Source organism: Protopterus annectens, chromosome 10.part0, assembly GCF_019279795.1.
Source record: "Protopterus annectens isolate FY-2018-M chromosome 10.part0, PAN1.0, whole genome shotgun sequence".
NCBI lineage: Eukaryota > Metazoa > Chordata > Ceratodontiformes > Protopteridae > Protopterus > Protopterus annectens.
In genome coordinates this window covers 1,140,917,677-1,140,936,444 of record NC_056744.1, presented here as the reverse complement: position 1 = coordinate 1,140,936,444, position 18,768 = coordinate 1,140,917,677, and the positions used below count along the sequence as shown (strand labels likewise).

At 41.4% G+C, this 18,768-nt stretch overlaps 1 protein-coding gene across 4 annotated transcripts in view; it reads left to right on the top strand.

Moving 5' to 3' along the window:
• The window catches only part of B3GAT3 (beta-1,3-glucuronyltransferase 3), a 585,817-nt gene that overhangs the window by 304,797 nt on the left and 262,252 nt on the right, over positions 1-18,768 (top strand). For all 4 annotated transcript variants that reach the window (XM_044085878.1, XM_044085875.1, XM_044085877.1 and 1 more), the window contains exon 4: positions 7,721-8,051. In XM_044085878.1, the coding sequence (XP_043941813.1) occupies positions 7,721-8,051 (331 nt within the window). The remainder of the gene's footprint in view (positions 1-7,720; positions 8,052-18,768) is intronic.

Here is an 18,768-nt window from a genome sequence, read left to right as displayed (position 1 = left end):
CACAAACTGAAATGGAAGTTGACAATGGGAGACAAAAGAAGACTGGAATTTAAGAACTACCGGAAATTTACAAGAAAAATGACACTGTGGGTGGGGATGTGAGTGACATAGCTAAAGTGGGCGTTACTTTTGTTACTTGTAGTTGGACCTGAATTTTAGACACTGGGATTGTCCCTTTAATTCACTTTTAAACCTAGATCCCCTCCCATTATCAGGCATTCATCCACCTGCCGTCTTTCTTGTTTTGTACTTTCCCTTACCCAGTCATGGCAAAATGTGCCTTGTAGCTGATATACTGCAAATCGGCTTTGTTCTGCTTTGACACTTTACTGTTTTCTTTGCAGTACAGCCCCGCCCCTTTTCTGTTCTGCAGGTAGCTGCTTGCAGCCTTGTTAGCTGTTGTCAGTGGCCCACTGTAGGCTCCTAGGTGTTAAGTAGTTATTTGTACTCCAATTTCGCTGCTGCAGCATTTCCTTATTTCTTTCCTATATCCTTCCCTTTTCAGCTGCAGTGCACGCCGCGCATACCCGTTTACCAGGTTTACACACGTTTTCATCTCCATTCACATGCATACTCGGTTACCTTGTGTACTCTTAGCTAAGCATAGCTATGGCCAATTCAACACACCCCTTTCCTGCAGCTTTGCCTAGCTAGGGGCAAACCGGTTTAGCAATGCTTCAGTGTGCTTATAGCAATGGCGACACACCCCTCTCTTGATGTCATCTTTATCTCAAGGGCACACCTCGGTGTTATAACGCTACGCTGTGAGGTGCATCCTTACACCAGCGGGGAATCAGCGATTCACTATTACTCCTCTCATTTGCATGGCATTGCCTACTAATGCCTAGCTACTGCGCATAACACTGTCACTGCCCCTTAGCAACCCTTGCGCCATAAGTATGGTGTAGCATGCCTGCCATTGATTATTATGGGGAAATCGTGATATGCGTTTCATTGCGGTTTTATTCTATATTTTTATATATTCCTTGTGATCCCCTTTGCACACCGCTGCCTGTGCTTCCACGTCGCAATAGTGCGACTCTATATATTAAATGTTAATTTTATATTTTGTACATGTTTTTTCATGCCAGTGGCTATATAGTTAGCCACTGGCATATATTAACAATATAATACATGTGCTTGGTCGGCTGTCATGGCTCCAATTGTATGTCTGCAAAAATGTAAACTGTTTTCTACGGTTTACATTTGTGCATGCTTACACTACGCCTGCACCACTTCCTGAATCGCTACATACCTTCATTTGCATGGTACACTGCTGCACATGGGGTAATTAGCATACAAGGCTCGGGAGTTGTACGGGTGTAGCGTACGAAGGTAGTGCGCATCGTACCTGAATCGCTCGGCGGCCATATTTAGTGTTGGAACGCCGACGCTACGCCTGAACCTGGCTCAAGCTTCATGAATCCTGGGGTATGTCAACATTTGGGAAGTGTTTTGGAATGTAACATCTTTGTATATGATAAAAAAATATTATCAAGTCACAAGTGTAGCAATGGGCACCCCCATTGCTAATAGCTATGCTACATTAGTATTAAGTGAGTGGGAGGATACTTGTGTACATTCGGAGCCTGGTAATCAACAAGGCAAAAATACCATTTCTAAAGAGATTTGTGGATGATATTTTTTTTCATATGGGAGGAAAATGAAGTTGAACTCAATACATATGTAAATTATATCAATACTACCGCTAATTTTCTACAATTTTCTGTGCAATACTCGAGGAATATTGTATATCAATACTACCACTAATCTTCTACAATTTTCTATGCAATACTCGAGGAATATTGTACAATTCTTAGACATTAATATCAATTTTGATGGCTTGGAATTGCATACTAATGTTTATAAGAAGAATGTGAATAAAAATAAGTATCTCCACAGAACTACCATGCATCCCCCTCATGTATATAAGGGGGTAGTTAGAAGTCAAGTCATGCGAATGAGCAGGTTGAATACTGATGACTCAGGATGTATTAATCAGATAGATGAAACCTTGACTGCATTTAAGAACAGGAGTTATGAAAATGAAATACTCGAAGACACTAAAAACTATGTCCTACAGAATAGAGCAACTTCATGCTTACCATTTTTTGGTGAGGATACTATTAATCATAATAATAAAAATGATAGTAAATACACAAATGTTCGTTACATTACTAAATTTAGTAGATGCAGTAGTGGCATTATACAGATTATAACTAATAATTGGGGGATTCTTAGAAGTTATTCTGGGTTAGATAATGTTATTTCAAACAAACCATTGTTTACCTATAGGAAGTGTAGTAATCTCTAAGAAAGATTATGTTATAAAGATTTGAGGGAACCCCATAAGAGAAGTAAGATTTGCCTGCCATAATTGTGGCTGTGCATTTATTGAGACTAATAATATTTGTATTAATCCTATTAGTAACAAATCTTTCACATTTAATTGTTCAGCTACATGTAATACTAATAACATCGTATATTTGGCAACCTGTACAAGATGTTTTTGTTTTTATGTAGGCAAGTCTACCAGATGCCTAAAAGATAGAATCATTGAGCATAACTCTGAGATAAGAAGACAGATATAAAAAAATTCTTTGGCCAAACATGTTTCTGAAAATACATTTCATAATTTTAAGTTTATAGAGTTGTAGATATAATGACAAAATCACTTAGGAGGGGTGATATGAATGTAAAATTGGAAAATATGGAATTAAAATGGATTTTACGTTTACAGGCTGAACATTTGCAAGGGCTGAATCAGATGGTTTCTGTTAAACCTGTTGTAAAGTTAAAACAAAAAAGTTGTTTAACATATGTAAAATAGTTAGTAATAAGTATAGAAATATTATTGCATAATTCTAGGAATATAATGTATTTTTATTTTTGCATTATTTTTGCATTTTTATATCTGTGATATAGGTCTCTTTAAGGGCTTATTGTGATTATTTGTTTTATTGGCTGTGATATTCATTTAATTGATGCATGTATGTAAGTGATATGTTTTATGGTGGAGTTTAAGCACTGAGGAAGGGTATTGATACCTGAAAGCTTTGCTGGCATTAAATCTTTTACTGTCTGATGTTGGTGTTAGCCGTTTGGTTTTTTGGATATCCCTTTAAAACTACCTCATTTCTGCTGTACAATCAACAAAATTGACTGCAAGGCAATTTCTCAGACTTCTAGGGTACATGACAGCTACCATCCCATATTGCCCGTAGCAGGGATGCACATGAGGAAACTTCAGTGGTACCTCCGGTCGATGTGGACCCAACACTCCCACCCACTGGAGTTCAGGATCCCCTTGCTCCCCTGCCTACATCTGAAGCTGAGATGGCAGGTGGCTCAGGTAGTCAAAAATCCAGGTCTGCCTCGGCAACCACCCTCACCCTCTCAAACCATGTACACAGATGCCTCAGATCTGGGCTGGGGAATGACTCTGGGTACCAGGAAGGTAAAAGGTTTGTGGACAAACACTCAGACAAGACCACATAAATGTGAGAGAAATGAGGGACATTCTTCTGACTCTACAGGCCTTCTAGCCATACCTAGAGCAGCTCCCTCTCAAGATATTTACAGACAACACTACAGTCCTGTGCTATCTCAACAAGCAGGGAGGGACCAAATCCTACCTTCTATGCAGACTAGCTCTGCAGGTGTGGGAACTGGCTTCCTCACAGGGGATCACCCTCCAGACAGCCTACATCCATCCCTGCACATCATACAGGCAGATTACTGGAGCAGAACCACCTCAAACAACCATGAATGGATGCTGTAAAGAGATGTTTTACTGACTATGGTCCACAAGTGAGTTATTCCAGAAACAGACCTGTTCGCCTCCTCCATAAACAGACAGTTTCCTGGCTACTGCACCAGGACACCAGACCCCCCCCTAGGCATTAGCAACAGATGCCGTCTCCATGACCTGGAATGGGAAATTCCTGTATGTATTCCCCCCTTCCCACTGATACAAAGGGTCCTACTGAGAATTCAGCAGGGCTCACCCAAAATCTTGTTGGTAACTCCCTACTGGCCAAGACAGCACTGGTTCCCTCTTCCTCTTCACCTATCCAAGGGCAATCACCACAAGTTACCCCCTTCAGTGGACCTACTCACACAGAACAAAGGGACTCAGATACACCCACAGTGGAAATCCTTGCACCTCACCTTGTGGCTGATAGGATTCTGATCCCATTCAGACAACTATACAACGAGGACGTACTCACTGTCCTGCAGGAGACCAGGAAACCTAAAACAAGAAAATCCTATCTCTCTAAATGGAAAAGGTTTTTCCATTTGGTGTCACAAAAGACAGTTGGACCTGCTGGAAAGCGATATTCCTCTCATCCTGTCTTACCTGTGTGAACTTATGCAGACGGGGCTGTCATACTCATCCGTGAAAGCACATCTCTCTGCTATCTCTGCCTGCCATCCTCTGGAGTCTCCCCTTGCATTGCATCCAGACTCCCTGCTAAACTGTTCCTCAAAGGGGTACTGCACTTGAGACTTCCCAGGAAACCCTCCCCTCCTCCCTGGGACCTTAACTACATATTAGAAAAACTCACACTAGCCCCCTTTGAGCCAGCAGACAAAGCTCCCATAAAATTTTGCACATGGAAAACAGTTTTACTGGTAGCCCTGACCTCAGCCAGAGGGGTCTCAGAATTGCAAGCCCTTATAGCTACACCTCCATTTCTAATCTTCTACCTGGACAGGGTGACTCTCAGAACTAACCCATCATTCACTCCAAAAGTAGTGAATGACCTATCCTTGAATCAGGCCATCCACTTGCTCACCTTCTTCCCTAATCTGCAGGTGGTTAGTGAGACAGTACTTCATTACCTGGACGTCCACAGACAACTAAGGTTTTATCTTCATAAAACCAAACCTTTTAGGAAATCTGACCAACTGTTTGTCTCCTTCCTCCCCGAGCCCTGGGAAAAGCTGTGAGCAAATAGACCATCTCGGCCTGGATATCCAAGACCATTTCCTTCTTCAACCTACACCATGGAAAGACCTTACAGGGCAATGTCAAAGCCCACTGCACCAGAGCATTGGCCTCTTCTGGAGCCTTTTATAAGGGGTTAGACACTAACTCCATTCTTGAGGCAGCTACTTGGTCCTCAATGCACACCTTTGCAAAACACTACAAACTAGACCATATCTCCAGGGCTAGGGCAGGGTTTGCCAGGGCTATCCTACACAGATTCCTGGAAACATCATCTAAGTCACCCCCCCCAATCCTTGGTGAGCTTCGGCACTAACCCACATGTAGAATACTGCAGCGTTGGAATACAAGGACATAGGAAAGTTGTGTAAAATCTTAGCATAACCATAGATGTCCTTCTCTTCCATGTTGCAGTATTTCTTCCCTCCCACCTTCTCCTCTTGTCAGACTGTACTTGCTCTTCTGGGTGACAATGAACAGGCTATGCCCTTACAGGATTAGCCCCGACTGGGGCCTCTTTTAGGTTCTGAGGGCTGGTGCATGTAGATGTCACTTTAATGGCCCAGGTTCCTGCTGCCATGTCAGACGCACCTAGAGGGACTGAAAATCTTTGGAAACCTCGTCGGTAGAACTGGAAAGGAAGAAGGGTAAAGCCACATGTAGAATACTGCAACATAGAAGAGAAAGACATCTATGGTCATGGTAAGATTTTACACAACTTTCCTTTACATTGTTGGACATGTTAATGTTCCCCACCCATCCTTGCTAAATATGGTAAGTGCCCCCCTGAACTGCATGGTAGGTGGCCCCTGAGCAAAAAAGGTTGATAGCCCTGATCTAAAGCATATTACAGTGGATTATTGAATACTGAATTGTCAAGTGTTTTTCTGAAGTGTGAAGATGAGGTTTAATATGGTTTTGATCTATGCAATTCTTTAAACAGTTTGAAAGTTATACAGTGCTTGTAAATGTGTTTTTCTTTGTTTTGAGAAAGTTTATCTGATCAATAAAGGTCATTAAAAATACTTTGTCTTAATGGCAAGTTCTGTAAAAAAAAAAAATATATATATATATATATATATATATATATATATATATATATATATATATATAAAACAGAATGTGTCTGCAGAACATTCAGCTAGAGGTTATTTTTAGAAATGCTTCATTAGGATATTTCTGCTACTGTATGATCATAACTAAATACTTTTACAAGCCACTGTAAGCTGGATGTGATCTCTGTCTAGGTCGTCTTTCAGCGTCACAGTGTTTAGACGGTATCTACCCATTATGGCCACCCAGGAGAATAAGCCAGACTCTGTCCCACTGGTTCATGGGAATGCACCTCTTTTATACAAGACAAGAAAAGTTGTGTGTGTATTAAAACAGCATATCTGGATGAGCAGGTCCATCCTTGTCAAAATACCCACACTCCTTTCCTCTGCCTCAGAGTAGTTATGGCCTGGAGGAGTCTCTGTAATATTTCTGTTTATGGTGCTCTGCTTTCATGCAGCACAGCTGATATGTGGAGAGCATTTAATTGGCATGGTGCAGTGGTTTGCATTGTCGCCTTACAGCAAGAGGTTCTCTGGCTCAATTCTCTTCTGGAGTGTCTTCTGTGTGGAGTCTGCATGTCCTCCCTCCGTTCTTGTGTTTTTTTTTTCCGGCTGCTCCGGTTTCCTCCCATGTTACAAAGACATGCATCTGGAGCATTTCTCCCTGGGCCTTTGCTGAAAATTGGCTCGTTCCAAGTCAGACTTTCCCATTAAACAAATGTTAAATAAATAAATAAATTGGGAAGGACTAGTTGCCTGGGAAATTTCAGATGCCAAACTGACTTAATGCCTGTTTCATTCCTTCTGACAAGGCTAGACCTGCTTATCCAGATCTGTCTTTATGATAAGAGCAGAACTTACCTTTTATTCCGGCTAACTAAATAGCACACTGTTCCACAGACAGCAAAAAAGTGTTTAGGGCAAAACATATGCTAGGGTATGCATTTAGTTATGTTTATAAATTACTTGACTGCTACCCCAATTACCAAATACCACTGCCACATAACTGACTCCTAAATTGCTATCTGGTTTTCAGACAGACAACAAATGTGTCTGTGTGTGTTTGGCAGGCTCACTGAAGGGATAGGGTCCTCCAATTAATGACTTTGTTGAGTCAGGCAAGCATAGGCATAGGAGTAGAAATTAAAAGTGGTATAGACTTTTAGAAGTCCGTGGTTCTTGACAAGTTCAAAGGATAGGTGTTTATTAAAATAATCTTATAAAATAATTTAAAATTCATGTACATGCTAGGTGCAGATGATTTGGTCATATTGACTAATTTTGATGTGACAACCCAATTCCATGTAAGCTATGGTTTAGAAGTACAAATTCTGAATATAGTGAAATAATCAATTTGTAGTTTTGTCTTTCATATGTCTTGTTGACTCAATTTTTTCCCCATAACCTAACTGCTATGGGGCTTTGAGTAATTACAAATTAAAAAAAGAAAAAAAGCATTTGTAGCTAGTGTATATTACTGGGTGAACAAAAGCTAAAATAAAAAGCATCTATTTTATATTACCTGCATAATTTCATTTTAAAATGCATTTTAGACAAAAAAACAATAATTGAATGAATTCAAGATTCCACTGAAAGCTTTTGATTTTTTATAGTTCATAGATTTAATTATATTCCAAGTCCCGTAAATTAATGAAGTTTTTATTTGATTTATTTTAGGTCATGTGATTAATTCTTCATTTTAAAATTTTTATAGGCTTGTCCAGAAAGCTGAACTTATTCGCCTTTCGCATACCTTTTTGCATATTAAGAATTTTCACTGGATTGTAGTGGAGGACTCGTCTGTGAAAACCCAGCTTGTGGCCGACCTTCTGGCAGAGTCTGGATTGAAGTACACTCACTTAAATGTGGAGACATTGAAAGAGTATAAGCTGAAAGAGAATGACCCCAGCTGGCTGAAGCCTCGAGGAGTAGAGCAGCGCAACCTTGGGATCCAGTGGCTTCGGCAAAACCGTGAGCTTTATGATGAGGGAGTTGTATATTTTGCAGATGATGATAACACCTACAGCTTTAAACTTTTTGATGAGGTGAGTCCGATAAAGTTGTTCAGGTTCTGTATGTAAACTGTGCAGTATTCCTGACAAACAATAAATGTTTTCATTTACTTTATTTTTATTTTTTCTTAACTGGTGAGTAGGCTTGGTACTAAGACCCCTTTCACCCATGACCCAGGCCAGAGAAAACAAGATTAAGGCATTACAGTGTACATATAAACATAAAAAAAATTGTTCCAATAATTTTATGTCAAACAGCATTACAGTTTTTTATTCCAGTTTCTTGTATAAAGCTGTACAGAAGATGATGACTTCTATTTTGGTGATAGTTGTAGAAAACTTACAGATAGCTACAAGTCGATGAAAATGAACAGATTGTGAATACAACATATGTCAATATATTTACAAAGGAGCAAGAAGAATGCATGCAGTAAAAGGGGCACACTTTACAGTTTATAGTTACGTGATACTGTTTGCTTGAAAATACCTTTAATGCCATAATAGAATAAAAGAGTTACTATAGTGATGTTCCTCCATTTGAAATCCTTCCATAATTGTGCCTTTTTTTGTCTCCCTGCATGTATAATGCTGACTAGTAAAAATCGAGAACAACTTATTTGCGCTGTACACATTCCTAGATGTCACATCTACTGCTGTGACTTACTAACAGATGGTGACTAATGAGGCAGAGTGTGCGTGTGTGTGTGTGCGTGTGTGTGTGTGTTTGTGTGCGTGTATGTAATATGAAATCCTTTTCCTATTACAATGCCTATTGTCTGTCTGCTCACCTCAATGATTTTGATTTGTTTTTCAAGAAGGACCTGATTAGCAGTAGAACAAAATGGATTTTCCTTTACCCTTTAATATGTCTTATGCTAGGCTGTTTTTGTCATCTTTAACAAATGGCAATGTATTTTTGCTGGAGTAGCCCTTATATTGGTGGCTCATCCATTGCCTTATAAAAGCATATTAATCTCACACTACTTTTAGATGTTCTTCCATATCACTGTTGCAGTATTCTTTACAAAAGGGATTCCCTGTCAAGGGCAGCTCAAAGTCTGGCCAGTGTACAATAGCCTTTAGGTTGTAATGGGTACACCGTATGTCACACATACGCTCCCTGCACACAATGTAGGGGATAAAGGTTATGTACCATCCTCAGAGCTTTTTTGCCACCGGTCTGAACACCATCTTTGATCGTTGGTCTGAATGCATGTTCGTCTGCTGGTTACCAACTGCTTTCAGATAAGTGCCCAGTTGTTTGTTTTGCCTTGTTTCTGATTGTTGGTTTTATGTCATCCAGCAAGGGGAAATGCCAGAGCAGGAGATGGATTCCCTATAAAGACAGTCACGAGCACTGTTTGTTCTGTCTAGGCACTTCCCACGACCATACACCTTATGAGATTTGTCAGATTTCTCCCCCAAGACATAGCATAGTCGACTTTCTTCCCTTATGATTTATGTAGAGAAGCAACAACTTAAACTGTTGGCTAAAGATACTATGGAGGGATCTTCCTGGCCTGAGGGTCATTTGTATGTGAAGAAAATGTCCAAGAAAGCTAGGTTGGATTTTTCAGCTTTACCTCCTCCATCGGACATCTCTCTTGAGGCTGATGAAACCCTGGAGGATTGTCAGGTTTCTTTCTTGGATTCTTCTGCCATGACCGCTTTGGAGGCTGGCATGGACCCTACTCCACGCACATCCATTGAGGCCTTGCAGTGTCTGCTTCAAATGTACAGGAGTAACTGCAGCTGGTTATTACTGAAGGGACTAGGGGTGTTGCTCAGATATTAGTGAGGGGAGAGGCTCTGACTACCATTATAGAGTGCCGTCAGGGGTCGGAGCCTTCAAAATTTTTCAAGGCTGACATCCCACTTAAAAAGAAACAGAAGACTAAACACATTTCACCTCCTCCTAAAGATTCAGAGTGAATGGCAAAACTTCTGTCAAGGTCTGTTTAATGCCGTTATGGCTTTGAAGCCTCCACGGGGGTTTCTGTTCCTGCTCTTCCTCTGAATTCTACTCCTCTTAAGAGGCCTAGGGGCAGGATTCCTAATATGATGCTGATTCTGATGAAGAATCATGTACTTTTTCTTCTCAAGTTCCTTCCCCATTAGACTGTGGCTCTGAGGAAGAAGAGTCTTGTTAGTCCTGACTCTCCTTTTGAGGAGATTTCATTTGGTGACACTATTTCCAGAATGATGGAATTTTTCATATGCGACTGTTCTCATGTGTCTGATATTCAGAAGAGGTACTGTGAGCTTCTGTTGATGGAGTCTCCTAAGCCCTCTACTGTTCCTCCTTTTCTTGCTGCCCTGCTAGGTGCTTTTTTCCACTGATTCCCAGCCCCCTGCTCCCAAGACACCTGATAGGTTTTATAAAGTACCTGATGACTGCAAGTTTCTTTATAAGTGTCTCTCTGCTGAACCTTCTGTGGTGTCAGTGGCTTCTGATAAGCCCTCCACATTGTTGTGCTCAACTAAGTTGCTTCTCTCTGATAAGGACAGCAGAACCATGGACAGACAGGATAAGAAGGTGTATACTTCTGCTACCCAAGCCTTTAGAGCTGTGAACTGTCAGACAGATATGACCAGGTATGTCTTGGCTCTTCTTTCTCAGGACTGTCAAGCCATTTTTAGATCTTCTTGATTCTGAAGGGAAGACCTCTGCTCTTGCCTTGCTAGGGACATCCTCTCAAGTTGCTCGCCATTCCATTAAATGCAGCTATGTAGCAGCTGATGTTTTATCTAGGGCTGCTGCTTTTGGATATCAAGGCTAAACTGATGGATGCTCCTCTGGATAATAAACATTTGTTTAATACTGCTGCTGCAATGTTGTTTGTCCCTGCAAGAAAAGGGTAAGACCTTACAGGACTTGAAGTATATTTTTGTTTCACTTCTTCCCAAGTTCAGAGGAATTACCCTAACAAGCCTGCCTGTTTCCATAGACTGTTTCGCCCTCCCCGAAAGGTAAAAAGGGTAGTAGGAGGGCTCCCCAGCTAAGGGCTACCCAAACTCCTACTCAGTAAACACATTCCTGTTTCTCTATGACTTTCCCTGTTCCCTCCATTTTGGTTAAAAATAACCGAAGATTCCTGGGTTCTTTCCGTCATTTGCTAGTGTTATTACATGGTTTGAAAATCTCTTCCCCTCTTTTTCCACACTCCTCAGCCTCCTTAAAAACAACCGCCCTTTTTTCCAAAGGTGCTTTTCAGGGACTTTTGGCTCAATGAACAGTTCAAGAAGTTCCAACTCCTCAGAGGGAGAAGGGATTTTGTTCCAGAATGTTTTTGGTCTCCAGGAAAAGAATGAACATGGAGACCCATTATGGACCTTTCTCAAATCCCTTTTTGAAGGTCCCTTCCTTTTGGATGCTGTCCCTTCAAACCTGGTTTCCTCTGCTACTTCCTCAGGCTTTTCTAGTTTCCGTGGAGTTCATGGGTGCTTATCTTCACACCCCTATTCAACCCCTTTTCAGGGAGTTTTTGTTTCTCTGTTGCTTCCTAGCATTTTCAGTTCTCTGCTTTGCCCTTTGTCCTCTCTACTGCCCCAATGGTCTTCACCAAATGGCTTGCTTTACTGATTGCTTTCTGTAAGTTGAGGGGAATACTGATCTTTCTCTACCCAGGCGACCTGGTGATTCAAGGCTCCTCTCCGGAGATATTACTTCAGCATCTACACATTGCTATTTCTCTTCTGCAAAGCTGGGGTTTATGGTAAATTTCTAAAAGTCATTCCTGACTCCTTCTCAGGATCATGTTTTTCTGGGATGCAGGCTCCTGACTGTTCCAATGCTGGCATCCCTGCTTCCTCCCAAGACTTGAACACTGCTTTCTTTCAGTCCCTTCTTCCTCTGGCTTCAGTTACAGCCAGGGAGTTTCTCAGGGCTCTAGGTTTCATGGCTTCCACAATTCCAGTGCTCCCTCTAGCCAAACCCCTCATGAGAAATCTTCAGTGGTTTCTAATGTCAGTTTGGCTACAACATTCTCATCCTTTAGATTTTGTGGTGGTTTTACTTCCTTGCCTCAAGCTGGAACTTCAGTGGTGGATTTGTCAGTTGTCTCTCAACCCAAGTGTGATAATATGAGGTATTGCCAGCTATGCCAGGAGATGTAGGGCAGTAGATGTGTAACATATGCCAGCATAGCTAGCTGGAGTTTTGTGAAGAATTATGTCATTTGTATATTAAACTGATTTGTACAGGTGCATGTGTTGAAAATGTATTTGTAAAGCTGCTTGTGTTAAAAAAATGTACCAACATTGGGTCCTGCTGGACAGAAAAAGAGAAATACATCTGTATGTTGGACTATTCCAACTGTTGAAATGAATATTGTAACGGGATACTGGAAGAGAAGAATTTAATCCCAGTCCATCTAACTTTGAAAAATAGTCTGAAATTAAATTACCTTGTAGGCCATAAAAATTGTATCCTACAGTTCTAATTGCAGCCAGAGACGAAATGACAATAAAAACAAGTAATAGGAACCCTGCTTTATTGTCTTTAGCAGTGAACTAATTGCTACCTTGGAAGGGTAGAAGTGTTGAAATGGTTTTATGGCTTCCAGCTGCTGTAACACATCTTAGCAAAGCTCTATCTGTGTGTATGGTAACACATATTTGTGAGATTCTGGTTCAGTTTCTAGTAAAGGAGGGTAGTATGGGAACCAGAAGTCAGATGACCAGATGTATGTGATGTCATTCTGTAGTCCAGCACTGAAATGTTTTAATACTAGATGAGACAGAAGTCTCAGTGCAGTCTGTTTTTTAAACCTGACATAGAAAGATCACTCACCCACTTCATCTTGCCTTGCTTTAATAAGTAAGCAGGGAATAGTTATTCTTTAGATCAGTCAGGAAAATATAGTGAGGTTAGTTAAGTACTGTTTTTATGCATCTTCATAGGATCATAGGAGGTTACTAGGCTAATGGCCCTGGGGCCTTTACAAGCCTAGCCAAGAGTTTATCCCCAAAAAGAAACCTCATTCAGCACTTGTCACCCATGAGGGCATATCCGTTGTGCTGCAAGGGGATATATTTATCTGTGTGAATCTATTCATCTGTTTTATTTTTAATATTTCCTATGATTGAAACTCTGGTGTTTATTATAAATAGATATTTAGTATTTTCATGTTCTTTTATTGTTTAGTATTAAATATATTTAAACTTTTCATTGTGGCTGGTCTTTTAGAGACTATTTTGACCTTTGAGAGTACTTATATTTATTTGGTGACACTGTGGCTGCTCTTGAAAGCCTTAATGCATTGGTCAAATGCTACCATTTGTATTAGTATTAATTTCACTCGGTATAATTGGTAGTGTTGTTGCCTCACAGTAAGAGGTTCTCCTGTTTGATTCTTGGCTAGAGTGCCTTCTGTGTGGAGTCTGCATGTCCTCCCTGCGGTCGAGTGGCCTCCGAAAGACATTAAATGGGCGTGCCTTCGCTGAAGGTTGGACGTCGGGCTGGCAACTCGGCACCATAAAAATCGACTGCCAATCAGTAGCGGACCAGAGTTCCACTGTGGTGACCCCTAACTGGGAAAAACCGAAAAGACAAACATAATTGGGTACCCTTGTAAGAACCTTAGAGTAGCTGGCTTTGGAGTGTCCTGGTGGCATTACCTTATAGTCTGAGTACTGGGGTATAGCTAGTAAATCTGTGCCAGTCTTTCCCAGGTGTGTGTGTGTGTGTGTGTGTGTGTGTGTGTGTGTGTGTGTGTGTGTGTGTGTGTGTGTGTGTGTGTGTCAGCTACTTGGAGCAGGAGCACAAAGCACTAGTTTGACAGAGACGGTGGTGGAGGATTTGGCCTGGGACACCCAGCTGAGGACTCAACTATAAAGCTGTGCCAGTGGGGAGTCTTATTTGGCCCTGAAGAGAGAGGGAAACCCAGACCCCGGACTGAGTGTGTTCCCTGTGTGCTCTTAAGGGAAATTGTGCTTGGTGCAGACAGCTGCATCTGGAAATACTGTGTGTACCTACCTTTGTTCCAAGTGAACGTCCCTCACTGGTGTCAGTTGTGAGGATTCAGGCTCCTTGATTACTGGCCCAAAGGGGGATGTCACACCAGGGCTTCCTTTTCAACCTCCAGTCCCCTGTGAGGAACTCTTCATGATGCCTCAGGCATGGGGTGGGTGGCCTCTTTTAGTCCTCCTAAAGTGTAGGGCTTTTAGTCTCTTCAACAAAGGAAAGACCACAGCAGTGTCAAGGAGATGATGGCTCTTCAGGCTTTTCATTCTCTTTTCCTTCAGGGTCCCTCAAGATTGTCACAGACGATACCACAGTGATGTGATATGAAAATGAGGTCTTATCTCCTATGCTGGTTTAGCCCTTGAAGTTTAGGATCTGGCTTTCAAGTATCAGGTGACCCTTCAGGCAGTTTACATTCCCTTAGATCAGAACATAGTGGCAGATTCTTTGATCAGGTCCATAACACAGTCCCACAAGTGGATGCTTCACAGAGGTGTGTGTCTGGACATTGACTACCAGTGGGGTACTCCTCAAATAGATCTGTTTTCCTCCCCCTCTGAACAGACAACTTCCTCTATTTTGTGCCATAGTCCCATGCCCTCTGACCTGGAAGCTGGACACCCTCTCTTTTTCTTGAAAGGGTGTGTTTCTTTATGCATTCCCTTCCCTTTCTCTCATTTCAGAAGTCCTGTTCAAGAAAAACAGGATGCTCCAAAATCTTGTTGGTGTTTCCCCTGCATCTCACCAAGGGCAATCATCACAAGTCACCTCACAGGGTGGACCTACTCACACAAGACAATGGATCTCTCATGCAACCCCACCTGTCCAGTCTTCAACTGACATTATGAGTGATGGGGTTTGGATTCCCTACAGACCTTTTTTTCTGAGGATGTGCTTTGAGTCCTGTAGGAGGCCAGGAAACCCACTACTAGAAAATCTTACTTATCCAAATGAAAGAGGTTTTCTGTTTGGTGCCTTCCTCATAACCTGGATCCACTCACTGTGGATGTTCCGTTGGTTCTGTCTTATTTGTGTGAATTGCTCAATGTTGGGTTGGTATATTCTTCTGTTAAGGCCCACCTTTCAACTATCTCTGCTTATCGGCCTTTGACTCCCACTTTAGCCTCTAGATTTGAGACCAGTTTCATGAAGACGTCCTTCACATTAGGCCTCCCAGGAAGCCTATCCCTCCTTCCTGGGACCTTAATTTTGTTTTAGAAAAATTGACTCAGGCTCCCTTTGAGCCTGTGGCTTCAGCTTCCTTACAGCATTGTTCTTGGAAGACTGTTCTTCTTTCAGCCCTTGCTTATGCCAGACAGGTGTCTAAGCTGAAATCCCTTATGGATGTTCCTCCTTTTTTAGTTTTCCATAAGGGCAAGGTTTCCCTTTGTACTAATCCTTCTTTTATACCCAAGGTAGTTAAAGAGTTGTCTCTTAATCAGTCTATTAATTTGCCCACCTTTTTCCCTTCTCCAGAATCTGCTAGTGGGAAGGTTTTGCACACCTTGGATTTGCATAGACAAAGCAGATGTTATTTGGATAAAACTAAAGTTTTTCATAAATCTGAACAGCTTTTTCTTTCTTTTCATCCTAGGTCTTTAGGTTTGGCACTTTCCAAGCAAACCATTTCTTCTTGGATATTTAAAGACATTTCTTTCCGCTACTCTTTTCATGGGAAGAGCTTTCAGTCTTCTGTTAAGGCTCATTAAACTAGGGTATAACTTCTTCTGGTGCTTTTTTCAAAGGTTTGGATACAAATTCTATTCTTAAGGCAGCCTCCTGACTTCTGTGCATACCTTTACCAAGCACTGTAAGTTGAATGCAATTTCTAGGACCAGAGCTGGCTTTGCCAGGGACACTGTTCATGGCTTTCTAGAGGGCTCTGCTGTGGCCCTTCCTCCTCCCAGTCTTCTTCCTGGGCTATTGTACTCTCCCTATTATAAAGAATACTGCAACAGTGAAATGGAAGGGCATAGTACAGTTGTGTACATTTTTAACCATAACAGCAGGTGTCCTTCTCTTCAGTGTTGCGGTATTTGCTCCCTCCTTCCTCCCCCTAGTCCTTTTTCCTTCTGGACTTCTGGATGTGCTTGTTACCTACTTTTATCATTGGACTGTTGTTCCTGCTGGGACTTTTCAATTCTGAGGATGGTACATCTGGACATCACCTTTATGCCCTACGCAGTGCATGGGGAGCATATGTGTGACGTACTCATTACAACCTAAAGGCTTTGGTATACTGGCCAGACATCAGGCTGCCACTGGCAGGGAATCTCTATTGTAAAGAATACTGCAACAGTGAAGAGAAGAACATTTACTGTTATGGAAAGATTTCACACAACTGTACTTTCTTTTGCTGCATTAAAACCATGTGTTGCTCCTTTATTTCTACACTTCATTTGATTAATTTCATTTTTCTTCCATGTTTCAGCTAGATAAATGTTAAAATTGTTTTGTTTTTATTATATACCGCTGTTACAATGTAGCCAGGCAGGCAGTAGTATTTCTATGCCTCATGTCATTCCAGCAACAAATTACACATAAATCTCACTGCGATAGCTGTTTTCCACATAATTTCAGTACAAGATGCCTGACTTCCTTAGGTGCAGAACATGTCATGGGCTAGGAGCACTGCAAAATATTTAACAGCATAATGAAGGCCTCGTATCTGAAAAATGTGGAAGTTCTTTTGTTTTAATAGAATTTTAAACTAATAAAGACACAAGCGGCCAGCCTGGAAGAGTGTTGCTTCAGTAAAGCAGTGATCTAGCCAGCTCTTTTGCCATAAAGGGATAAAGCCCTGATTACTAGTCATATGACCTGAGTTCAATTAGGTTCCTGAGCGCCTGTTGCATACGGCATAATCAGAAGAGGAAGGATGGGGCTAAAGCCTGCTTGCCTTTTCTGTGAGGGAAGTTTGAGGATATGTTGTGGGGAGGTCACAGGCGAGGCATGAACATCAGCGGTAATACGGTTACAATTGCAGATCTAATAATGCAGAGCTGTAGTGTATAAGATCAGGCATTTTAAGAATGTGTCACCACTCATGCCTCCTGTAATGTAGACAGCCCCGCAGTTCAGTGGAAAGTTAAGGCCATAACTGTCAAGCCAAGATTCCGTGAGCAGCAGTATTGGCTCTCTGACTGTTTCATCTTCTGTGGAAGTCCAGTCATTGCATTTGGTGAATGCTGACAGCCCCAGTTCAGAAAGGACAAATACTGGGTGAAGTAAAAAATGTAAGCATCCACAGCATTGAAGGGATTTGGGTCTTAAAGGGAGCCATGTTGCCACAGAAGACAACACAAACTGTATGTACATATCTGCAAAAAATTAAAAACAGCAGGATACAGAATTAGGAACCTCAAAAGTATCATAAACGACTACATAATAACCTCATTTTCCAATACCACATAACTAGAAAGATTGGGTGGAGAGCAAAGTCTTCCAAATATTGTTCAGCACACATCAAGAAATTGTACTGTCATATCTGGTAACACTAGAAGTTGCTGACTTTTGTTGGCTGTATACCAACAAAGAGAGCAGTTTAGACTGGAAGCAAGTTAATCTTCCAAACCTTTGCAAGAACTTGCTGGCACTGCCTGGAAAGGTTATTTTTCTTCAACTTTTGTTAGATTATCAAATAAAACAGCTCAAGTTGAAGTGCCATCTGTAGCTCCTTCTACTACTCCATACACACCTGAGAAGTCTTCTAAATAAAGAGAACCTGCAAAGATCACCTAGCTTGAGTAAGAAAACAAAGGGTCTCCTTTAGTATATAGAAGAGAAAGGTCAGCATGATGTGGAGTAAAAGCACACTTCCCCAAGCCTCAGTCAGATTTGGTTGATCTGGTTTTTGTTCACTCTCCGGTCCCTTCTCCAAAATATTTTGACTGGACTGAAAAATAAGTTTTTCCAAAGAAACATGTTATGAACTAATTTGGAGAAAACACCTGTAGCTGTGGATAATTACCTTTATTAACCTAGTCTTTAAGATTCTTGGCTGTCAGACTTCAGTCTTTAAGAGGGTGAACAAAATATGCAAGGCCCATATGAACCACCCACAGTTACAGATGGACTACATTGCTCAGACTGCATTAATGAGTAACTGAACAGATCAGTGTCCGTGGAATATCTTAGCCCTCAGCACTGAGTGCCACCAGATTAGGAATCCAGAGTTCAGCAGCCGGGTCTGTACTTTTTCCACCTTGATAATGAGGTCAGTCATTTACTTGAGCAAAGATCCGTTTGATCTTATATTGAGATGCTTTGGCTGTGGGACCCTTAGTACTTCCATCTCTCAAGCACTTGAAAAGCTTGTTGCCTTTTCTTCCCAGACCCATACTCTGCATCCTATCTATCCATGGTCTATACCTTTCTTTAGATGGAGAATAAACTAATGTTGTGTTTCTGGAACAGAACTCGAGCAGCCTCTCAGTTTCAGTGTTTTATTTTAATGTTATTTTGAATAACTCAAATTGTAAGTTTTGTATTTGCTCTCACATGGTGTATATGAGTCTGCACACATTTAAGCTGTAATGCTTTCCAGACTGGGCATTACAGAGAAATAACAGACTTGCTAGGGTTGTCATGATAGTTCATGCTGGAGAGACAGATATGTCTCCCAGAGACTGCTGCTTCTCTGGAATAGACTCCCTGTTCACGTAAAACAGAGCTCCTCACTGACCCTATTCAAATGCAGCCTAGATAGTTGGATGGGAGACCACAAATTCACCCCTGGGGTGGCACCCATGTCCCTCATGGACAGGGTTAGCCAGTGTTGATCAC